General features: G+C 47.0%; 1 protein-coding gene and 1 pseudogene across 1 annotated transcript; both read right to left on the reverse strand.

Moving 5' to 3' along the window:
- Positions 1-3837: 3837 nt before the first annotated feature.
- Positions 3838-4939, reverse strand: LOC103632736 (uncharacterized; annotated as a pseudogene).
- A 2907-nt stretch (positions 4940-7846) lies between these two features.
- LOC100193910 (60S ribosomal protein L34) lies at positions 7847-9886 on the reverse strand. The gene is given in 4 exon segments (NM_001138982.1): positions 7847-8246; positions 8337-8446; positions 9535-9614; positions 9733-9886. Coding segments are annotated over 4 exon segments (363 nt in total). The 5' UTR covers positions 9812-9886; the 3' UTR covers positions 7847-8152.
- Positions 9887-24902: the final 15016 nt, after the last annotated feature.

The raw sequence follows: 24902 nt of genomic DNA on the forward strand, positions 1-24902 counted from the left end.
CCGTAGTCCTCCCCATCAAAGTGTGGAGGTTTGCCAAGAGGGATGGAAAGCAAATGTGCATTTGAGCTATGCGGAATACGAGAGTAATCAAAAGAAAAGTTTGAATTAACCGTCTTTCTTTTGTCGTAGTCGTTGTCGTCGTTGTCCTTTTGGGAAGAAGTGGACTCATCGTTGTCGTCGTAGTAGACGATCTCCTTGATGCGCCTTGTCTTCTTCTTCTTCCCATCTTTGCGTTTGTGGCCCGAGCCCGAGTCGGTAGGCTTGTCATCATTAGGCTCGTTGACGAAGGACTCCTTCTCCTTATCATTGATCACAATCCCCTTTCCCTTAGGATCCATCTCTTAGGGCGATTAGTCCCTTTCTTGAAGAGAACGGCTCTGATACCAATTGAGAGCCCCTAGAGGGGGGGTGAATAGGTGATCCTGTGAAACTTGAAACTTAATCCACAAAAACTTGATTAGTCGTTAACACAATAATGCCAAGTGGCTAGAGAAGAGTCAAAACACAATAACAACAAGAGATCAATCACAGAGATGGCAAAGTGGTTTATCTCGTGGTTCGGCCAAGACCAACGCTTGCCTACTCCACGTTGTGGCGTCCCAACGGACGAGGGTTGCAATCAACCCCTCTCAAGCGATCCAAAGACCCACTTGAATACCACGGTGTTTTGCTTGCTTTACTATATCCCGTTTGCGAGGAATCTCCACACTTTGGAGCCTCTCGCCCTTACACTGAGATGTTCACAAAGAAGCACGGAGTAAGGGAGGGATGAGCAACTCACACAAGACACAAAGATCACAGCAAATACGCACACACAAGACCCAGACTTGAGCTCAAGAGACTATCACAAGTTTCACACTAGAACGAAGCTCAAATCACTAAGAATGTCGAACAAGTGCGCAAGAATGGAGTGTGAGTGATCAACAATGCTCAAAGGATGCTTGGTTTTCTCCTCCATGCGCCTAGGGGTCCCTTTTATAGCCCCAAGGCAGCTAGGAGCCGTTGAGAGCAATTCGGGAAGGCAATTCTTGCCTTCTGTCGTCTGGCGCACCGGACAGTCCGATGCGGATTTCTTTCCTTCTTTGGCGAAGCCGACCGTTGGCGCCTGAGAGCCGTTGGCGCACCGGACACTGTCCGGTGCCCCCTTCTAGCCGTTAGCTCGGCCACGTGTCCCGCGCGGATCGCGCGGCCGACCGTTGGCCCGGCCGACCGTTGGCTCACCGGACAGTCCGGTGCACACCGGACAGTCCGGTGCACACCGGACAGTCCGGTGAATTTTAGTCGTACGCCGTTAATTACTTCCCGAGAGCAGCTAGTTCGCTTGAGCCAGCTTGGCGCACCGGACACTGCCCGGTGCACCACCGGACAGTCCGGTGCACCCAGACAGAGCTGGCTTTGGCAGAACAAGGCCATCTATTCTCCAATTCGATTTCTCCTGTTTCCAGCACTTAGACACAATACATTAGTCTCTAAAACAATGTACTAAGTCTGAGAAACATACCTTTATACTTGATTTGTACTTTGTCCACCATTTGACACTTAGGCACTTGTATTGGACACTAAATCACCAAAACACTTAGAAATGGCCCAAGGGCACATTTCCCTTTCACCTAGTACCTCAGTGAAGCTAGGCGCGGATTTTCCCCCTCACTTGTCCTGAGATGTGGTCTCCCATGCTAGTTATGGTGGATGCAAGTGCAGTCACTGCACGGCGGCATCCGAGTTTAGTGGGGCATTGCAAGGTTGATGTGTATGGGGATGGAGTGGCCTGACATATCGTGTGCTTAGGTTTAGCTTGCAAGGTTAAAACTCAATTCGAATTGGCTATTTCTCGCAGCTAATGAGACTGCTTGACCCATTGTACTGCATCAAGTAAAAAGTGAAATGAGGTTTCTTGAGGTAAGTATATGATTGCATTAATTGCTTGCTACCATGTATGGTTAAAAGGAAGCAAACCTAGTTAAAGAATGCTTGCTACAATGTATGGTTAAAAGGAAGCAAACCTAGTTAAAGAATGTTATAGAACTTGAATATGCTAAAAATTATTTAGAACTCAGCTAGTACTTTTGGTAATCAAACCCCTCAGCCAAACATCTCCATGGTCTAGAGGTAGAGGAGTAGATTCCTCACACCAGGTAAGTCTAGCTAAGTATTAGTGTACTTAGTCTTGCTTGTGACTCAATTTTACATATTTATTGCAAGATATGGTTAACGTTGTGACTTGGCCAGCAACACTACCACCGGGTTAGACGGTCGAGTGAGATACCGCCTCGTCAGGAGAGGACCAAGAGTAGTGAGCCAGGCTTCGCCCTACTCCTCATTTATCGACGTTAGGTGTTATCCGCTTCGTTTTGATAACAATATTTTCTTTTATCAAACTCCAACTGATGTAATAACTCAAGTACTCCTTCGATCTATAGTTTCATGTTTTATTGTTATTCTTTGTATCTCACCTTCGTGTGATAAAATGATACTCGATTCTTGTTAAGTGGTTAATCGGACTCGATCCGACGAACTGACAAATTATTCCGATTTAAGTGTATAATTGCCTTTAAGGCGATGCTCTAGCACTTAAGCTGGAATATTCTGTGTGGTTCCACCACAAATACATCACAAATAAATTTGATATTTAACAAGAAAAACTTTGTTTAGCCATGCAGGATAGTAAAAACAAAGCAAAAAGAGACAAGTTCTAGAAATAGTTGTTGAGCTTATTGTCTATTAATATGCACACTTAATTTGACTAAATAAATATTACTCATGGTTAATTGGGTTCAAATTCTGCTTCTCCATACCCATAACCAATGAGTGAAGAATTTCTCTTAAATCTGTATGGGGGTTAAAATCTCCCTATATCCTAACCCTAAGGCCTCCTTTGGTAGCTAGGGCACGGGAACCCAGGGGAGTCCGCCACCCAAGGGCAAAATCCCTGCTACCTAGATTCCCTGGGTGGGCACCGCCCAATGGGGCTCCCGTCCCTTGCTGTTGTTTGGCAGTCAGCAACCAAGATGTCGATGCTGCTGTTTGGTAATAATTGTGATAGAAAAATCAAACACTTGTGTATAGCAAGTACTTGGCATGCCCAAAACATTAACATATGTTTCACAAATTTAACATATGTTTGACATACTCATAACAAAAAATAGTACTTGGCTTGCCCAAAACATTAACACAACAATGACTATGATCATCTTGACTTTCCTTTGAATAGCTTCTATTTAGTACCAGAGAGCTCCATCCCTTGTCTCCTTGCAACAGCTACAGAAACATATATATAGCTAACCAAATCAGAAATTAGTTGGACATGATTATATAGAAACAAAACAAGGTAACTAAATTAGAGCATGCAAAAAGATACATGTTTGTGGAGTGCCTTATCATGGTCATCATCAAGACACCAAGAGCTCATAAGCAGACATGAAACAATGCTTAATTGAACACTAAGAAACTGTAGACAGTAGTAACTTTGAGCGAGAAATTAGGCAAGAACTTGTTAAATGTCCTATGTTCTTGCTGTGATAATCTGGTTGTAAAGAAGAAACAAGACGAATACTCACTTTGTTACTTCCAAGCTCTTCGTGCACGTAAACCTATGACACGCACAAAAGAGAACAAAAATCATCAAGGCAAGAATGAAATAATAAAAGGCAAGCTGAGGAAATAAACACTAGCTGTGATAATCTGGTCAAAGAAGAAACAAGAAGAATACTCACTTTGTTACTTCAAAGCTATGTCGGGGAAGTGATATAAGTTGTTCTTCTACAAAATTTGTCATGCAAGTGGTTAGTACTAGTTGTGAAGTATAAGTTGAAATAAACACTTGTCATTCTGAAGAAATGATATAGTTGTGATTGTAGAAATTGAGTGCTTTATATTACTACCTGCTTGTCGATCTCGTTCCTAAGCCACAATAATCGGACACGTGGCCTCTGGCTGTTCAAAAATATTTCTCTGTTCTCCTCACACTTAAACACGCCCATTGCTGCTGCCATCTCCTCTTCAGTTAACTCTTCCATCGACTCTAACACACGAACACACTTTCCAATACAATATTCTTCCTTCTTGTTACATCCCTCAGCTTGCTGATCAATCTGATTTACCACATCAAGCAACTTATCATTATGTTGCCTTTTGTAATCCAAATATTCCTCAAGAACCCCAGCAATCTGACTTTGCTTACGCTTCCTTCCATGACTCTCCACTCGCTGTTCTAAAGATGCCGGGGTGCGGTCATGTCCACCAATCTCAACACGGGTACTTGAAGATGCCAACCCATGCAAATTTGAAGAGATTTGGTTCAAATCAGGGTTAACCCCGAGGACATCATCAATCCTGAAAGAGCTCATAGCTTCAGCTTCAGCTTCAGCTTCAGCTTCAGCTTGAATATGTAATTGTTGTCAGGATGATGTATGTTGCTGAGTTGATGTAAAATTGAGATCACCGGTGGCACAGCTGCCATCATAGAGTGCTGACAACTGATTATACAAAGGGAATGGCCTTGACTGAAATTTCTTGACCTTTGGATTACTCTATTCATTATATAAAAAATATACTACAATTAGATTGTAACCAAAATCAAAAGTAAATAAGAATGATTAGTTAAATGAAATAAGAATGGTTAGTCAAAAACTTACGACAATTATATTTGCCCATATTGGTGGTTTCGCAATGATCATACCCATGGCCTCATTCCATCCAACACCACTTTGCTTGCGGGCTTCCTTCAGCACCTTATAGTTTGCCTTAAGTTCTTTTCTTTTTCCTGGATCTGTGCCTTTGTAAACATAGCCAACGGGCACTTCTCATTGATCATTTGTGTCATAGAACGCCAACCTTCTGGTGCCCAACCATTCTGGCCTCGGTACTTCACATGATTGTGCTCGTGCAAGATGTCAACAATAATCTTCTCATAGTTCATATTCCACGAAGCTCTAACCATGACTACATAGTATACAATAGCCAATGACTACTAAGAGAATTCCACATTATTATAGTCATTCCACATCTGCATAGCAATTTGATCTCTAAGAGAATTTCTAGTATTGGACTGACTACTATACTGATAATTGCTATCTCCCTCTGGTAATTCAACAAATTGACTAGAATTGGTGTTAGTTGGGTGTTGATCCAACCATCCATCTTCACCATTTAAACCTCTAATCATGTTATGAAATGAAACTGCTGTTGATGGAATCAAAACATGAGTCTCTATGGGATAAAAGGTGCCCACTTTGAGGATGGGAAATCGCTTCTTCAAGACACTGATGGACCTTTCTATGTGGCTGCGAAGGAGGGCATGAGAATGATTAAATAACTCCTTATAATCAGCATATACAGTACTCAACCCTCACCTCCGATATTCACTGAGATGGTAAGAAACTCCTCGATATGGGGCAATAAAAGGAGTGTTTGCATATCCCCCATCTACAAGATAGTATTTACCATCTGACACTCTGAAACCCTTTCTTAAAGCTGATTGAAGAACCCCCGCATCAGATGCGGACCTTTCCCACCCACATGAGATGAATGTGAAATTCAAATCGAAGTCGCACGCTAACATCACGTTTTGAGAAAGGGTTCCTTTTCGATTTCTAGATGGAGGGGCTCTCTCTTCACTAATAGTTATGAGGACGTGTGTCCCATCAACTGCACCAATGCAATTTTGAAAGTAAGGCCAAAACCGAGGATTGGATGTAATCTTCACATGTGGCTAGTTTACACTTAGGAGCTTCACAAATCTTTGAGTTAGAGCAGGGATTATACCAAAGAACTCGCTTATCTTTCTATGTATGGTTTCCCCGCTATGCTGAAATTCTTTTTGTAAGATCGCATTGCTAGCATTTTGAGATATCATGTACATGAGTATCCCAAGATGCTCCTCAATGCTTATATTTGAAGTGTCTTGCAACAATCCTTCCCTTCTAAAATAGCTTGCTACAGCTCTAAAGATCTCTAGCTCCATTCGAAACTCAGATTTGCACCAGCTCTCATGACCATCGAGCATTTCTCTAATTTTTTGTGCACCACTACGACAAGAAGTGTGTACTGGCCTCTTTTCAGAATAAAGGGAAGCATATATAGCTGGAACTAACACAAAAAATAACTCATCATCATCCTCCTCCTCATGTTTCAAATGTTTCCTTATCAACTCAATTCTAGAACCCATTTGTTAGTATCCCTAAAACAAGAGAACATGTTTGAGAAATATGACAAGAAGTGTGTACATGGTTGCACCAAATTATTTTTAAAAAGTTCACAAAAATACTTTGTCAGAGAAATAGTCTATGCTAACCATTATGAAATGGTTGCACCAAATTCTTCTTATTGATTTAGTAGTTGAGAAAACAATTTGGAAGAAATATGTAGCATTGATACTGAAGTGAATTCTTATATATAAGAAACTTGGAATCAATTTGCTCTAAACATCTGAAAACTGAGAAATAGATAGGCCAAGGTGTACCTATGCACTAAGGAAGCAAAGGGCAACAATCTCAACAAATGTGACACCACCAATGAATACAACCAAAACCAGAGAGCGATGACCAACCCTAGAATAAACAGAGATGCAGTAGAGGTTCAAAGATTGTTATATTCCCTATTAAATAACAAGAAATGAAATTTAAGCACATAAGAAAGCATTACTAATCCATACAGTATATTATAGTATGCTCCTAGTATTAAAACAGAAGCTCTGCTAATCTGAGTTTGAAGAGGACAATCAGAAGGGGGCAACATTCAACAGGAAGAACAGAAGGGGAACAAAACTTAGTAAATGCATTGTGTTGTTAGTATATCAAGCAACAAACATATATGGGACATATCTCACAGGTTTATACCGTATATGACATAATTACTGCAATCCACAAGCAAATGCTTACATAATTGCTAATGATCCTTTGTTTATTTTATAGACTGATCAAAACAAATAAGCATCATCTAAAGGTCATCTGAAGAGAATATAATGCAAGTGAATCAGATCATCAACCACAAGAAGGAACATTTTCTTGGACTTTGTCTAGATAAAGCAACAACCTGCTAGTGCATGAGGTAGAGGAGATAGCAGCCGGCGACGGGTACGCGAGGTAGAGGGAGAGGAGGCAACAGCGGCTGCACGAGGGAGATAAGACGAGTGGTGCTCCGTCCTCGGCCTCGCCCCGAATCCGATGCGGTAATTCGACGCGACGCCGACACCCCCCCCCCCCCCCCCCCACTCGCCCTCGCGCGGTCAGAGAGAGCCGCGGGAATTGGATCGGTCTTGCTCTCAGCGGCTGCACAAGGGAGATAAGGAGACGGTTGGTGCTCGGTACTTGGCCTCGCCCTGAATCCAATGCGGTCAATCGACGCGACGCCAACACCCCCACTAGCCCTCGCGCGGTCAGAGAGAGCCGTGGGAATTGGATCGGTCTTGCTCTCAACGGCTGCACAAGAGAGATAAGGAGACGATGATGGGTACGCCGATGCACAAGAGAGAGGAGACAGCAGGCGACGGCGGGTGCGCAAGGTAGAGAGAGAGGAGGCAGTGGACGACAGCGGGTTCGTAAGTGAGCTGTCAAGTCGGGGAAAACCTACCCGACGTTATGAGGCCGGGGGCAAAAGCCCACTCTTCCCCCACGGATTGGGCCGGGAGGCGTGTGACACCAAATACATTTTGTATTTGCCCCAAGGAAATTGGACCCGTGGATTTCAAGGCTAGGGAACAGGCCAGAATCCTTCCAGGATCCATGGCTACCAAAGGAGGCCTAATAGAGAAAATCCCACTGACACCTCTAGTAACGATGAAACATATTCCAAACTTAACCCACAGCCAGACAAATTGGAATAAGAACTAAATGCAACAAGTAGGAAATAAACACAAACTGATTCCCAATTCAGACGCAAGACCCAACAAGCAGGAAATAAACACCAACTGATGCCCAACTCATGTGAACTCGGACTTTCAGTTTTAGCAAAGTGAACAAAAGCAATAGGGGGTCATATGTCATCTCATAATCTTAGAGATCTCGTAGACAGATTTCAAGGTGCCCTAGAAACCAGTTGTCCGCTCAAGATACAAGAACAATAGAACAGCTAGAAGAGACTAAGCCATTGATAATAACTGTCGACAAAAATGTCTTCCCTTGCTGCAGAAGAGTGGCTCACTTCTGTTTCAGAGTTACTTTTTTGAGGAAGTCTTGTCTTTGGTCTTCTGTAATTTCAACACCTTCTTGACAATCTTCTGCTCTTCAACCAGGAAAGCACGGATGATCCTGCAAGACAGTGTGAAACATGTGGGGGTTACATAGAGGTTTGCAACTTTAGGGTTATCAAATCAAAATATATGGAAACTATTTGCTAACCTTTCTCTAACTGCAGTTCCAGATAGTACTCCCCCATAGGGACGGTTCACAGTTCTGCGGTTCCTAGACAACCTGGACCTTTTGTACTCAGCTGGCCTCAGATGGGGAATCTGAAAAAATGAAAACCATCTCGGTGTGAGCAACCAAGATGAACTGCCAACACAGACAAGTAATAATAAGGCAAATTGTAGAACATGAACATGCATCCTCCAGAATCAAATCAAGCAATAGCATCAAAGCATGCTACAAAGAAACACATCAAGGGATTCACAATATAGAATTCCAACAAAATATGAATCAGCCACCATTTTCCCAAGAAGAAATTCATGCTAATGCAACAATGTCAATGTTGACTGTTTTCTGCTGTGGTGAACATTTTGGAACTAGAATGGGAATGCCACCATCACCGGAAGTGCATAACTTGATTAACTGAAGTCAAGAAACACTACCAAGATTGCATCCTCAAACGTTTCAGCTGTATGATCTCACATGACAGCCAATAAGATAAATAAAGAAACCAACATCAAATTACCACTGTACAAACTACGAAGTGTGCATATGAAATCCTTACCTAGAAGGCTTGCTGTATAAGAATCAGCACTGTACAAACAAACTAGTATGAATGTATTGTCATAATGAGAAAATAAATAATATTATCAAAGCAGTGCGAAATTGTTGTTGGACATCTGACAATAACAGAATTAGGGCTTGTTTGGCTGTAGCAGCAATCTGCTACTGCTAGTGTCCCACTTTGCAGACACTGCTTTAGCTGCCATGAACACCCCCTAGCTTTCAGTAAATTTCGACCGGTTATAGTGAGCCACCAATCCATTCCGACTGAAAGGCTCCATAGCCTCCATTACACAACAAAATGCACAGCTCGGGAATCAAATTCCATCCCATGAATTTTATGCCTGTGCAAAAAAGGATTGCATGTTGCAGCCCGAATTTCACCCGTTTCCACACTAAGAAGAATTCTAATCATTATAAAATGACATAAATATCGATATGGACAACTAACTTCACTACATTTTACGGAAAGATTACCACCAACTTCAATACCGCCATTTCCCACCACCGTACCTACTCCCAATTTCCCAAAACAAATCGCCCTACCAAGGCCGCAAGACTAACCGAACAATCGTGAGCTACGTGCCACAAGTATAAGGTATGTTATGATGAGAAAGTGGTCACTCACGCCCTGGATCTTCTTCCCGGTCACGGGACACTTGGGCCCGCTGGCTCTCTTCTTGGTGTACTGGTACACGAGCTTGCCACCTGAAAAACAAACCAATCTAGCACATAAAAAACATACTCAAACCAAGATATCAAAGGAACCAACAAAAGTGAAAAGGAAACAGAAGAGAAAATGATAGGAAGTCGAGGAGATCCGGACCAGGGGTCTTGACGACCCGCGTCTGGTTGGACTTCGTGGCATAGCTGTGCCGCTTGCGGTAGGTCAGACGCTGCACCATCTTGCCGCCGTCGCGCGCGCCGCCGGTGGATAAACCCTAGCGAAAGGCTGGAGCGGCAGATAGTCTAAGAGAAAGAGAAGAATGGGAGTGGCGGCGGCAGGGGTATAAATGGATGTGTCGCGAGGAATAACCTGAATCGGACGGCTCGGATCTGTTTGATGACATAATGGGCCGGGCCGAAGTAACCAGGCTCTACGGGGGCCACCTTCTCCAGGCGCACCTCACTGCCGGCCAGCGAGGGCTGAGCTAAATTATCCACGGCGCACCTCTCTGGCGTCGACATTGATAATCGGTTGCTTTCATCTTGTATTGTTTAAGCTCTTGTTTGAATGTTTGCATGCGAGAGACGTAACTATCCTCATGATTGCTTGTCTGCATACGCACATGCAGGCTTGTCCGAGCTTGGCTCACGGGAGACAATCTTCCCATGTTTCTGCGCGTGCAGGCTGAGAGACACAAATTGGTCTATGTTGCACCAGCATATACAGGCCTGCTCGCTCGTATGCAGCCATCCAAACATGTGCTTACTTAAAGTCAACGCACACGCCGTGCATGGCTGTTAGCACGCATCCAACCAAACACTACCTATATGAACAGATACCTGCACTGCGCACATCCATCCAATCAAGCGGTATCTTATTCTAATCCGCACCTAGGATGGCAACGTGTATAGATACGCAAGTAATTATTAATTGGGTATATATATGGTAGATTTTTGTATGCACGTGTATATATTTCGCGGGTATGGATATACGGTATCGATATCAGTTGCCTAATGAATATATGACTACCAGAGCGAGCCCGAGCCCGAGCGGGAACGACTGCTGCCCAGCCGCCAAGCGCCTTTCACGTTATCATTAGCTTACACCCATACCCTAAGTCCCTACAGCAGGTGTCATTAAGGGCTTGTTTGGAAGTAAGGGTAATGGAGGGGATTGGAGGAGTTAGAATCCTCTACTATTCAATTTTAAATAGTGAGGGATTATAGTCCCCTCAATCCCCTTCATTTCACTTGCTCCCAAATAAGCCCTAAGGGTTCAACGAGCCATTTTCCTAGCGAAAACCGTCCCCCGACGGTAATGGTAAATCGGCGGTTTACCGGTAAAACCGACCAGTTTGCCTAAATCAAATTAAAATTTTCCCATGTCGGTTTACCGATGGAACCGCACTGGTAAACCGCTCAAAATCGTCGGTATTTCGCCAAAAATACCTGCTTTTTATGTTTACTACAGAAAAATGAAAAAAAATGACAGGTTCATTTGTATTTTTCTTAATTCACGCTGCACAGTAAATATTAATTGATTCACATACAACATATGTTCACCGAAATGACACATAACACATATATAACCACAAACTCCAATTCTCATGCAACAAACAACAAGCGACCTTCACAATACTCAAATACAAGTTTTTTATGTCCCGTTTGGATCCTTGGACTTGCATTCCATTGTAATAATAGTAATTTAGGCACATACCAATTAAGCTAATTTGATTTTATGCAAAATATATTTATATACTATTATTAGGAAGATGTCGGAGATATTTATGTACTACATTTTTACTATAGAAGAGTGAGTCGAAGAGCGTCCTATAAGTTACAGAGTAGAAACAAATTCTACTGATACATAAAATCATTCCCATCCTCCACCTCATAAATTTAAGATAGACTTATATATGAACCTTGGAAAGTGGTCGAATGTCAATTTTCAAGTTAAGTAGGTTACTTTATTAAGGAAATTTCAATTCCTCCAAAATGAATGGATCCAAACGCCCCGTTACAGTCCTCCAACGACACATAGGTCGACTTGTTTCACAATACTCACGTATTTAGCTCGAGTCATAGTGATAGTACTCAGTCATGTTGGAAGGATCGTGATATAGACCCATTCCATAGACATATTCCTATAAAAAATATGAGATACATTAGCGAGAAAACAAGAACGACAAATAAATACTTATCGACGAAACAAAAATAACACATCGGACTTCTTGTAGTTACATGTGTAGGCACCTAGATAACACCATAGAATAGTTTAACATATGTGTCTTATGGTCTTGGTAGAAACATGTTTAGTTTAACATATGTGTCTTATGGTCTTGGTAGATACATATTTAACAAATTTGAATATGGTGATGGAGCGGGAACTTCTCCATAACCATACATGATTGATGGTGGTACTTCGGCTGGTGGTCCCTGACCCGGTTTCCATTGCCATGCATAATGGTGGAAGATTGAGTCGTCATTGTCTTCATCCTCTTCTTCCTCTTTGAATTGATCGGTGAATTTGTCCTTTTTTCCTTTCCTTTCTGATGGACAAAGTATTGCCATCCGCTTGACAAGGTGGGTGTCACCAACTGTTTCATTGGCCCATTCTTGCACTTCCTCTGTGACGCCTTGTTTGTGTACAAGTGACGTAAACAACGTGCTAGGAAGATGAGTGTCACTGTTAGGTGAGTCTTCATCCAATGTTGGAGGTACATTAGATCTTCCTCTTTCCATCCACATTTAACAATAACTAATTGGCATACACATTTAATTAATTGGGTGTACACATTTAACAATAACTAAACCATAAACTATTGGGCATTCACATTTAACAATAACTAATTCATAAATCATAAGTCATCACTGAAAGGGAAATATGCCCTTGGGCCATTTCTATTATGTTTTGGTGATTAGATGTCCAACACATAGAGTTAAGACTTTATTGAGCTAAGAGTTAAAGAGATGCAAATGAAAAAGCAAAGGTATGATTCTAGCACTTAGTAAATTGTTTTTTGTACTAACTATGTTCTACTAAGTGCTAGGTGTCACACCTGGTTTTAGAAGGCAAACCGAATGCGAACCATGTACGTGTCAGGATCAGCAATTCACGTACACAGCAGTTATATAACTGGACATCATCACACAGTGCTAAAATAATAACATAAAAGATAGTATAATAGTCGATTACATCATGATGTTCGAGACATCCACATAGTCTTTAACAATTATCAAAGTGCGAAATGTAGATAAACACGACCTTCATAGGCAGTCGACTGGGGGTTTGCCGCTAACCCACGCCTAGAACTCATCGTACTCTTGGAACTCCTGGAAGTCCTCCTCCATGACTTCATCTTCTCCTGAGCAGTGGTTGCACCGAGGACAACCTAGGGGGTTTGGTGTGTAAAGCAAGGGTGAGTACACATCAACATACTCATCAAATGTCCCGTTTGGCTGTAGTGGACTAGCTTTATGTGGGGTTAAGTCAAGCAGTTGCTTTTAGTTGGTCAGGTTATTATTACTAGTAGAAAGCCAGGTTTTAGCATTAACCCAAGTTATTAACCCAATGTACCCTTTTCAAACGAAAAGAATACCACTTACCATTACCATAAGCATAATCGTAACCATCATCCTCATCACCACCTGTAAACCAAACATCTCTGATCAAAGTATCTCTAATCAATGGAGCTCCCTTGGCCGCTCATAACCGCGAGCACGACTAATATATTAGTTTCATAACACTCTGCAGAGGTTGCGCACTTTACCCACAAGAATTCAACATAAGATAAACAAACTAACTCTAGCTAAAACTGACTTAGGCTAAGACACTGAACTGAGCATTATTACAGACTCCGACTCTGTCGATCTAGGGATCCAAATCTATTCGGGTCTTGCAGTCTGGGGTACCATAGTCGAAGCGACCATGGGGCGGTGAACGGTAAGGGTGCTGAATCTCGACAGGGGCGGGAGAACCACCACCCAGATAGTGCACATGTAGCGCACTCAGCACGCAATTCCGCAACCTCCGCATGAACCTTGCCCAACTCATCAAGGGCGTGGTCCAACTCTGTGTTGAGCACGGCAACCAGGTTGACCATGCTGCTCAGCCTGGGATTGCCCTCACCAACTTGTGAGACAATCACACTTCCAGCACTGCCAGTCGAATGGCGAGGGTAGTACTTCAAGTCAAGGCCATCAGCTACCCCGCTGAACAACGAGCAATACTGAGAAAGTGCCTGTCATGCTACATCTTGCATGGCTGCCTCAGCAATATCCCTCTCAGTAATAGAATAGTGCTCTAAGAAGGCCTCTGCACCCCGGAGATCATCGTCCGAACGGCGCACCAAGCAAGTAGCCTCCCATGGTCCGGGTATAGCTCGCGAAGATGCTGGTAGACTACACAACGGTACTCGATATACCAGGTGTGTCGGTCGAAGGCCCGACGCAATAGGGTATCGAGAGCGCTCGTGGAAGTGACACCCGCGAGCAGCGTCACGAGTGATGGGTCTAGCGATCCATCCCTCCAGCTCTGGCTCCTCCGAAAGCTCCATGTCGTGGCTCGAACTACCACCAACGTCGTCGTCGTCTCCATCTCCATCAGGGTCTCCTCCAGTAGCTGGGATGCCCTATGGTGGTGCAGGGGGCATCTCTGGCTGAGGTGTAGGGGAAGGCGGCCTCTCAGACCCCACCTCCTGTTGAGGCGAGGGGGAAGAGTCCTGCTGCTCCTGCTCCTCGTGCAGGCGATGATGCAGTCTCTCCAGATGACTGGACTGACCTGACACTGTGCGACGCAGTGGACGCTCCACCAGGCGAGAAGGCAAAAAGGGGATCACAGACTTACGTGCAGTGCACCTAAGATGAGCCATCTACAAAAGACATCGTAAGCACAAGAGTAAGAGTAGAACTATTAGACCAGAAAGTAACAGAAAGAAAAGTGAGACAAAACTTTTGAGATAAGTAAATAACATAGAGTTGGTCAAGATGACCAACTTTTGAAAAGACACTGAGGTCAAGGTAAGAGTAGGGGTCTATAGTCCTTAGGGCGACCATTCTAGTCTAGGTTAGCGGTCCTACAGTCAACCTGGCTTTGATACCACTTATGTCACACCCGGTTTTGGAAGGTAAACCGAATGCGAACCATGTACGTATCAGGATCAGAAACTCACGTACACAGCGATTACATAATGGGACATCATCACACAATGCTCGATATAAATAGCGGAAAGGTACTTTATTACATCAAGATGTCCAAGACATCCACAGAGTCTAATACATAACCATTGTTCAACATGATTATCTAAGTGCGGAAATACGAAACGTAGATGCTAAGCCTACACAGACAGCTGACTGGGGGTTTGCCACTAAGAAAGAACTAGAACTCGTCGTAGTCCTGAAACTCCTCGAAATCTTCTATGTTGCCAGCATCACCTCCTGAGCACTAAGTACAGTGGGGACAACCTGGGGTGGGGTGGTTTGTAAAGCAAGGGTGAGTACACATCAACGTACTCAACAAATGTCCCGTTTGGCTAAAGTGGACTAGCTGTATATGGAGTTGAGGTTAAGCAATTGCTTTTAAGTTAGTCAAGTATTTAATATTATTAGTAGAGCCAACTTTTAGTAATAAACCCAATTATTACACAAAAGTACTTCCTCAAAAGAGGAAATACCAGAGATCAGATTTTATTATCAACATTCTCAGTCATCATCACAAAAATATCCAAAGTTCTTCTAATCAAAGAGGATCCCAAGGCTGCTCTTAACCGTGAGCTCGGCTGATATACCAGTTTTTAACACTCTGCAGAGGTTGTACACTTTACCCACAAGTCGTGATCCCTTTCCAGCCTGGGTTGTACAGACCCGATCTTCACTACCAAGGTGAATGGCCAAGGATACACTATGTAGCTGTTGGAACTTGCTCTCAGTTGCAAGGGGATCCAACGGGGGTGAACAGTGACGTTAACAGGGTTCTCGCGCAAGATGGCAAAAGCTCGGTTAATCTAGCCTCTCAAGGGCACTATGCGGGGGTATTTATAGGTATCCGAGTGCCCAGCGTCTTGTGTTAAGGACGCATGTGCCCTCAGGCACCTAGGTTATCCCCAGAATATTCCCATAAAGCGGGGTTACAGACTGTAATTACAGAGGCGCCTTTATAAATTAGGCCTGTAACACGCAGTGGCCACGCAGGGCCTGTTACAATGGGCCGGATCACCCGTGGGCCTCCATGCTGGACGAGGCCGCACGGTGGAATGACCTCGTTGTAGGTCTTCGCCCGATGTCGTATGGAGCGAAGGGTGTCCTCGCCCGTTGTCTTGTCTCCGTTGGACCAACGACCACGGTGAAGGCCTCGAGCGAAGGGTGGCGTCTTCGCCTTCGCCCCAACATTTGCCCTCCGAGGGACCAGTTCGACTAAGTCATCTGGTGCCGAAGACGTCGCTAGATGGTGGAGACGCTGCCCTCGCTCGAAGTGGTTCTGCGGGGGGTTTTTGACATGACCGTTGATTGACACCGTATTGTTGGACTGTGGGTTTCCCGAAGCGCCGTGCCCTGTGTATAAAAGGGGGCGGGGGCGGCACGTTTTGAACTTTATCCTTCCGCGCTCCGTGAAAACCCTAGCCGCCTTTTCCACCGTCTTGCTGCTCGTCTGCCCTCCTTGCTCCTGTTCGCCGGAGATCTAGCTCAAGTGAAGCAAACCGCCCGCCGCCGCCGACGGTACGTAGCGATGCCGACCTCTTCTTCTTCCGCTGCCGCTACGCCGCCGGCCGACGCGTCGTCTGAGGAAACGTTGAGTACTTTGGCGGCGGAGGAGTTGCGCGCCAGCGATACGGTGGATTTTGGTGTGTCGCAGATGTCGTCGGTCCGCGTGCAAGATATGCAGCGGCTGGGTTACTTTGGCGGCGGAGTCGCTCGTGTCCCGGGGACGGAGGAAGTCCCCGCGCCGGAAGGTGAGTTGGTTGTGTTCGAGGCGTTCTTCGCCGCCGGTCTCCGCCTGCCTGTGCACCGATTTGTTGGAGAAGTCCTGCGCAGATTTAACGTTCAGATCCATCAGCTGACTCCGAATGCCGTGGTGGCACTGTCGAAGTATATCTGGGCGACGACTTCGTACGGCGGACAACCATCAGTCGAAGTCTTCGCGAAGTACTATTGCCTGCACTGGCAGAAGAGGATGATTGGGGATGAAGTTGCCCAGTTTGGGTCCTGTACATTTACGCCAAAAACCGGCAAGACCACGATGGAGGTAGTGGAGTTGGTTCCCTGCGCCCGCAACAAGTGGGGCAATTGGCAAGATTTTTGGTTCTACGTCGCGGAGGGTACCGTCGAAGACCATCCGGGGCTCCCCGTGTCCAAGATGTGCTCGCATTTCTACTCAGCATACCCGCCTTTTGAAGTGGCGGAGGAGGATGCGGACGAAGGGGCCCTTCGGTGCGCCGCCGGCCTGAGCAGTGGGCGGGATTTGGTTGAGGAATTTATTGCGTACGGGGTATGGCCTTTGGCGCATGGCTGGGCGTTGGGCGAAGTGTGCCCTCGCCGGATGCCTTCCCATGGTGGGAAGCTGGTGCGAAGTCCTGTCTTCACGCTGGATCTGCATAGCCGCGATCCGGCCGCCTTTGTGCGTGAGGCGGAGGATGGGGCAGTGCGGATCGTTGGTCGGTACGTGTCGAGGACAGAGGGCCAGCGTAGCTGGGATATCCGCGGGTCGAATGACCGTTTGAACAGGGTTTTTGAATTGAATCGACTGCCGTATGGCGGTTATCCCGGCCAAGACGATATGGATTGTCGCGGGAAGAAACCGGTGGTAGAGTCTGGAGACGACCCCGCGCCGGCGGCCACCCCGTCCTCTAAAAAGAGGAAACTAGGTACTGCTATGGGAGGACTTGGGGTTTCCGATGGTTTTGCTAGAGAATTGATGAGGACATGCGTGGCCCCGGGGGGAAGGATGTCTTCGCCAGAGCTCCGGGAGTCTTCGGCGCGGATGCTGAGGGTTACCGGGGGTTGGTGGCCTAGGAATGTTCCTATCCCCCGCGCGGCCGGCGAAGACTTTTTTACATCTCGCATGGTTCGTGAGTGGAAAGTGTTTCCTTACGGGCGGAATATTGCTGCTGTTGTGTCGGCAGTGATGGACAAGGATCGCCAGGGAGCTGCACAGAAGCGCCAGGCGGTCGTCAGGCTTCATGAAGCCAGGCCGAAGAGGCAGCGGGGGCTGCGAAGGCTACTGCCCCCGGCGGAGGCCAGCCGCCGCCGGCGGTGAAGTCGGCCGTCCCTGCATCCAGCAGGGCGCCGGAGGCTGCGGCTGTCGCCGGTGGTTCCAAGTCTGCGAAGGCTGCACCGGCGTCTGGCAGGGTGCCGGAGGCCGTGAAGGCAGCCCGAGGGTTGCCGCCGCCGGGCAAGCGCGTCGCCGACTTTGCCACCGACATTAGTGTGGAAGACTATCTTGTTGGTAAGTCGCTGGCTCGTCGTTCTTTTTTTTAATTCGTTGATACGTCGCAGGGTCGAACGAAGGCCAACTTGTCGTTGTTCCGCCTGCCGCGGCGACCACGGCGGCTGCCGTAGTGCCAAAGGCGAAGGGTGGTGCTCTTAGTGCTGGCGGCGAGATGCCGGCACTTGCTGCTGTCAGGGACGAGGCGGGCGCTGTGTCCCGCCGGCTGAAGGAGATGAAGGAGACACTAAGTCAAGTACATTGAGCTAGACTTCGGTTCGTTTTTTTTCAGCTTCGTTGGGGCTGTGGTCTTACGTGTGTTTTGCAGGCGGCTGACTTTGCAGACCGCGCGACGTCGGGGGCCCTCACGGCAGTTGTGTCTGTCAAAGTCGAGAGACTTCGGACGCAACATGCCGACGCCGTCCGGGAAAAATCGGCCGCCGACAGTAAGTGCCGCAAGCTGGCGGACAAGGTGGACGCGCTGGAGGGGGAGAAGACTGACCTCCGGCGCCAACTGGCGGAGGAGAGGAGGGAGGCCAATGAGGTCCTCGCCAAGGCGCAGGCTGCGCAGGCGGAGGCCAATGTGGCGCGGGTGGAGGGCAGCCTTGCCAGAGAGCGCGCCGAGCAGTTGGAGGAACGGCTCAGCGCCCTGCAGAGCCGTGTGGAGAGGGCCGAGGCCGCGACGCGCACGGAGGCTGAGCGGACACGCAAGCAGCTTATGGATTCATACCATGAGTTGGGCACGCGGACCGCTGAGTTCGAAGTGCCGGACCGAGAGCCCGGACTTCGCTGCCTGGAGTGGGTACAGGAGGAGTTGCAGGCGCTCCCCACCATCGTGGAGGGGTTCATGTCTTATGCCTCCCTGGTCACCTGCGAGGGGGCGATGAACGCGCTCTCTCGCAAAGGGTGCCGGCACTATGAGGTCTTCGACCAAGCTGATGAGGATATCGAGCGTGATATCTACAAGGTTGAGGACCCTATAGTGAAGGAATCCGCCGGAGCCCTTTACGACCGGATGTGGGGCCCCCACGGTCGAGAGGTGGTCAGGGAGCGGGCCGAGACGGCGAGGGGTCAGGTAATGCTTGGCTTTTGTTTGGTGTTTGTTGGATGTGGGCTATGTATGGGTTTGCTGAATTTGTGTGCTGTGTCTCAGGCGGCGCATGGCGAGAGGGTGGATGACTTTGGTGCTTTGAACAGCGCGCTGCCTGACCCGGAGTCGAACCCGGCGGAGGCTGTGCCCGAGACCGCCCTAGAGCCGCCCCCCGAGACCGCCGAAGGCGTTCCTGATGCCCCCGCAGCCGCTGCGGCCGGCAAAGGCCCGCCGCCAACTGCTGCGCCGAGGGCTGAGGATCCTGTGACGGTGGCGGCGGAGGCGACGGCGGAGGCTCCCGCGACGGCTGGGTCTTCGCAGGTGGCGTAGTGGGTGTGGGTAGTTAGGGAATTTTGGATATGTTGCTGAATCTTGGTTGCTGCGCAGGTTCAAGATTTTGGGTCTGCGCACGCAACTGCCACTACTAATTTTTTGGCAGCTTCGACCGTGGATGATGATAATAAATCGGATGGGTCTACATCTAAGTTTTCTGATTTTGGTGACTCTGGGAGCTCGGTTGAGTGGACTGAGGAGTCGTCGGATGAGGACTTGGACTACTTTGCGGCCTTGGATGTGGTAGCGGCGGAGGCTTCACTGCGCGCTGCGGATGCAGAAGATGTGCCTGGTCCGAGTACTGGGCGTAGGCGGCGAAGGGCAGTTGTGAAGCGTAGAGTGAGTGGGGCGGCCGGCGGTCGGCTTCGTGTGAGTAGGGCCAGCCGGCAGGAACTGTTGTCCTTGCCGGCCACCGTGAGTACAGGTGAGGGGGAATTGCGGAGTCTTTTTGCGGGTGAGGAGCTTAGGATAATGTTATTCAACTATAGGGAGATGGGAATTATTCCGAAGGTTGAGCCGATGTAGAGTGTGATGCCCTCGCTTGTACATGTGTAATGACTTGTATGATGAAGTTGTGTGCCCTCGCACATTCGGCTATGCTAGCGAAGGCGTTACGTACTTGGTCAGGTGTAATTGTTATGCTGGACTGGTGTGCGTGTAGTCGGTCTTTGCGCGGACTGTTGTACGAACAGGTGTAATTGTTATTGTGCTAGCCCGGCTGCGCCCGTAGGCGACGTCTGCACGGATAGTCTCTGCGGTAGACTTCGGTTTTTCGCACTTGTTGTGCTAGTCCGGCTGCACCCTTAGGCGACTTCTGCACGGTAAGTCTTCGCGGTAGACTTCGGTTTTTCGCACTTGTTGTGCTAGTCCGGCTGCACCCTTAGGCGACTTCTGCACGGTAAGTCTTCGCGGTAGACTTCAATTTTTCACACTTATTGTGCTAGTCCGGCTGCACCCTTAGGCGACTTCTGCACGGTAAGTCTTCGCGGTAGACTTCGTTTTTTCGCACTTCTTGTGCTAGTCCGGCTGCACCCTTAGGCGACTTCTGCACGGAGTTGTCGCACGCGAGGGTGGCTAGCGCTGAGCCTCGCGGTCACCTCGTATTGGTCGAATGTCGAAGACTATCGTCGCGGTCTTTTTTCGACACATGTTTTTGCGGGGGATTTTTCACTTGTATATTACATGGCTCCGCCTCGTTAAAAACCTCACCCCCGGGAGGAAAAGAGTGTGGGCCAGAATAAAATTGTTTTTGCGAATTACAAGGGCGAAACAGCCCTGATGAGTCAAACAAAAAATTTGCGGAGGTTGTCGATGTTCCAGGAGTGCTCCAGGTCTTCGCCGTTTGGCGTTGTGAGCCTGTAAGCGCTGGGGGAAGCTTTCGTCTTGACTATGAAGGGGCCCTCTGAAAGGGAATTAGGCTTACACCTAGTCCCTAAATAATTTTGGTGGTTGAATTGCCCAACACAAATAATTGGACTAACTAGTTTGCTCTAGTGTATAAGTTATACAGGTGCTAAAGGTTCACACTTAGCCAATAAAAAGACCAAGAGTTGGGTTCAACAAAAGAGCAAAGGGTCAACCGAAGGCACCTCTGGTCTGGCGCACCAGACTGTCCGGTGTGCCACCGGACAGTGTCCGGTGCACCACCGGACAGTGTCCGGTGCACCACCGGACATGTCCGGTGCACCAGAGGACTCCAACTCAAACTCGCCACCTTCGGGAATTTCCAGAGGCGACTCCGCTATAATTCACCGGACTGTCCGGTGTACACCGGACAGTGTCCGGTGCTCCAAGGAAGAGCGGCCTCAGGAACTCGCCAGCTTCGGGAATCTCCAACGGCTAGTCTGCTATAATTCACCGGACATGTCCGGTGTGCACCGGACTGTCCGGTGCAACTCCGGAGCAACGGCTATTCGGCGCCAACGGCTACCTGCGATGCATTAAATGCGCGCACTGCGCGCGCAGAAGTCAGGCGTGCCCATACTGGCGCACTGGACAGTGAACATTCCATGTCCGGTGCGCCACCAGACATCAAGGCGGGCCCACAAGTCAGAACTCCAACGGTCAGAATCCAACGGCATTGGTGACGTGGCTGGGGCACCGGACATGTCCGGTGTGCACCGGACTGTCCGGTGCGCCATCGAACAGACAACTCCACCAACGGTCAAGTTTGGTGGTTGGGGCTATAAATACCCCAACCACCCCACCATTCATTGTATCCAAGTTTTCCACTTCTCAACCACTTACAAGAGCTAGGCATTCAATTCTAGACACACCAAAGAGATCAAATCCTCTCCAATTCCACACAAGGCTTTAGTGATTAGAGAGAGAGATTTGCCGTGTTCTTTTGAGCTCTTGAGCTTGGATTGCTTCTTTTCTTTCTCACTTGTTCTTGTGATCAAAACTCCATTGTAATCAAGGCAAGAGGCACCAATTGTGTGGTGGCCCTTGCGGGGAAGTTTCATTCCCGGTTTTGATTTGAGAAGAGAAGCTCACTCGGTCCGAGGGATCGTTTGAGAGAGGGAAGGGTTGAAAGAGACCCGGCCTTTGTGGCCTCCTCAACGGGGAGTAGGTTTGAGAGAACCAAACCTCGGTAAAACAAATCCACGTGTCTCACTTCATTATTCGGTTGCGATTTGTTTTCACCCTCTCTCGCGGACTCGATTTTATTTCTAACGCTAACCCGGCTTGTAGTTGTGTTTATATTTGTAAATTTCAGTTTCGCCCTATTCACCCCCCCTCTAGGCGACTATCAATTGGTATCAGAGCCCGGTGCTTCATTAGAGCCTAACCGCTCGAAGTGATGTCGGGAGATCACACCAAGAGGGAGATGGAGACCGGCGACAAGCCCACTACAAGCCAAGGGAGCACTTCATCGGAAGAGTCCCGCACCAAGAGGAAGGAGAAGAAGAAGGACTCCTCCAAACGGAAGGAGAAAAGATCTTCTTCCTCACACCACAAAGAGAAGAAGGAAAAATCTTCTTCCCACAAGTCGCATCGGAAAGGTGACAAGCACAAGAGGATGAGGAAGGTGGTCTACTACGAGACTGACACTTCATCAACATCGACCTCCGACTCCGATGCACCCTCCGTAACTTCTAAACGCCAAGAGCGTAAGAAGTTTAGTAAGATCCCCTTACACTATCCTCGTACATCTAGACATACTCCATTACTTTCCGTTCCATTAGGCAAACCGCCAACCTTTGACGGTGAAGATTATGCTAGGTGGAGTGATTTAATGAAATTTCATCTAACCTCACTCCACAAAAGTATATGGAATGTTGTTGAGTTTGGAGCACAGGTACCATCCGTAGGGGATGAGGATTATGATGAGGACGAGGTGGCCCAAATCGAGCACTTCAACTCTCAAGCTACAACCATACTCCTTGCCTCTCTAAGCAAGGAGGAGTACAACAAGGTGCAAGGGTTGAAGAATGCAAAGGAGATTTGGGACCTACTCAAGACCGCGCACGAAGGTGATGAACTCACCAAGATTACCAAGCGGGAAACGGTCGAGGGGGAGCTCGGTCGCTTCCGTCTTCGCCAAGGGGAGGAGCCACAAGACATGTACAACCGGCTCAAGACTTTGGTGAACCAAGTGCGCAACCTCGGGAGCAAGAAGTGGGATGACCACGAGGTGGTTAAGGTTATTCTTAGATCACTCATTTTTCTTAACCCCACTCAAGTTCAATTAATTCGTGGTAATCCTAGATATACTCAAATGACCCCCGAGGAAGTTATCGGGAATTTTGTGAGCTTTGAATGTATGATTAAAGGATCAAAGAAGATCAACGAGCTTGACGAACCCTCCACATCCGAAGCACAACCAGTGGCATTTAAGGCGACAGAGGAGAAGAAGGAGGAGTCTACACCGAGTAGACAACCAATTGACGCCTCCAAGCTCGACAATGAGGAGATGGCTTTAATCATCAAAAGCTTTTGCCAAATCCTCAAGCAACGGAAGGGGAAGGATTACAAATCCCGTTCCAAGAAGGTTTGCTACAAGTGTGGTAAGCCCGGTCACTTTATCGCTAAATGTCCATTATCAAGTGACAGTGACAGGGACAACAACAAGAAGGGAAAGAGGAAAGAAAAGAAGAGGTACTACAAGAAGAGGGGCGGCAATGCCCACGTGTGCCGCGAGTGGGACTCCGACGAGAGCTCCACCGACTCCTCCTCCGACGAGGACGCCGCCAACATCGCCGTCACCAAGGGACTCCTCTTCCCCAACGTCGGCCACAAGTGCCTCATGGCAAAGGATGGCAAAAGGAAGAAGGTAAAATCAAGATCCTCCACTAAATATGAAACCTCTAGTGATGAGGATGATGCTAGCAATGAGGAGGATAACTTGCGCGTTCTTTTTGCCAACAGTAACATGGAACAAAAGGAAAAACTAAATGAGTTAATTAGTGCCATCCATGAAAAGGATTACCTCTTGGACTCCCAAGAGGACTTCCTAATCAAGGAAAATAAAAAGCATGTTAAGGTTAAAAATGCTTACGCTCTAGAAGCAGAAAAATGTCAAAAACTATCTAGTGAGCTAAGCACTTGCCATGAGATGATTGACAACCTTAGACATGAAAATGCTAGTTTAAATGCTAAGGTTGATTCACATGTTTGTAATGTTTCGATTTCCAATCCTAGAGATAATAATGATGATTTGCTTGCTAGGATTGAAGAATTAAACATTTCTCTTGCTAGCCTTAGAGTAGAAAATGAAAATTTAATTGCTAAGGCTAAAGAACTAGATGTTTGCAATGTTACAATTTCCGATCTTAGAGATAATAATGATATCATGCGTGCTAAGATCATTGAACTTAATTCATGCAAACCCTCTACATCTAGTGTTGAGCATGTTTCCATTTGTACTAGATGTAGAGATGTTGATATTAATGCTATTCATGATCACATGACTTTAATTAAACAACAAAATGATCATATAGCAATATTAGATGCGAAAATTGCCGAGCATAACTTAGAAAATGAAAAATTTAAATTTGCTCGTAGTATGCTTTATAATGGGAGACGCCCTGGCATCAAGGATGGCATTGGCTTCCAAAGGGGAGACAATGTAAAACTTAGTGCCCCTCCTAAAAGATTGTCTAATTTTGTAAAGGGCAAGGCTCCCATGCCTCAGGATAACGAGGGTTACATTTTGTACCCTGCCGGTTATCCCGAGAGCAAAATTAGGAGAATTCATTCTAGGAAGTCTCACTCTGGCCCAAATCATGCTTTTATGTATAAGGGTGAGACATCTAGCTCTAGGCAACCAACCCGTGCTAAGTTGCCTAAGAAGAAAACTCCTAGTGCATCAAATGAACATAGTCTTTCATTTAAAACTTTTGATGCATCTTATGTGTTGAATAACAAATCCGGCAAAGTAGTTGCCAAATATGTTGGGGGCAAGCACAAGGGGTCAAAGACTTGTGTTTGGGTACCCAAAGTTCTTGTGTCTAATGCCAAAGGACCCAAAACCATTTGGGTACCT

This window comes from Zea mays, chromosome 7 (assembly GCF_902167145.1).
Source record: "Zea mays cultivar B73 chromosome 7, Zm-B73-REFERENCE-NAM-5.0, whole genome shotgun sequence".
NCBI lineage: Eukaryota > Viridiplantae > Streptophyta > Magnoliopsida > Poales > Poaceae > Zea > Zea mays.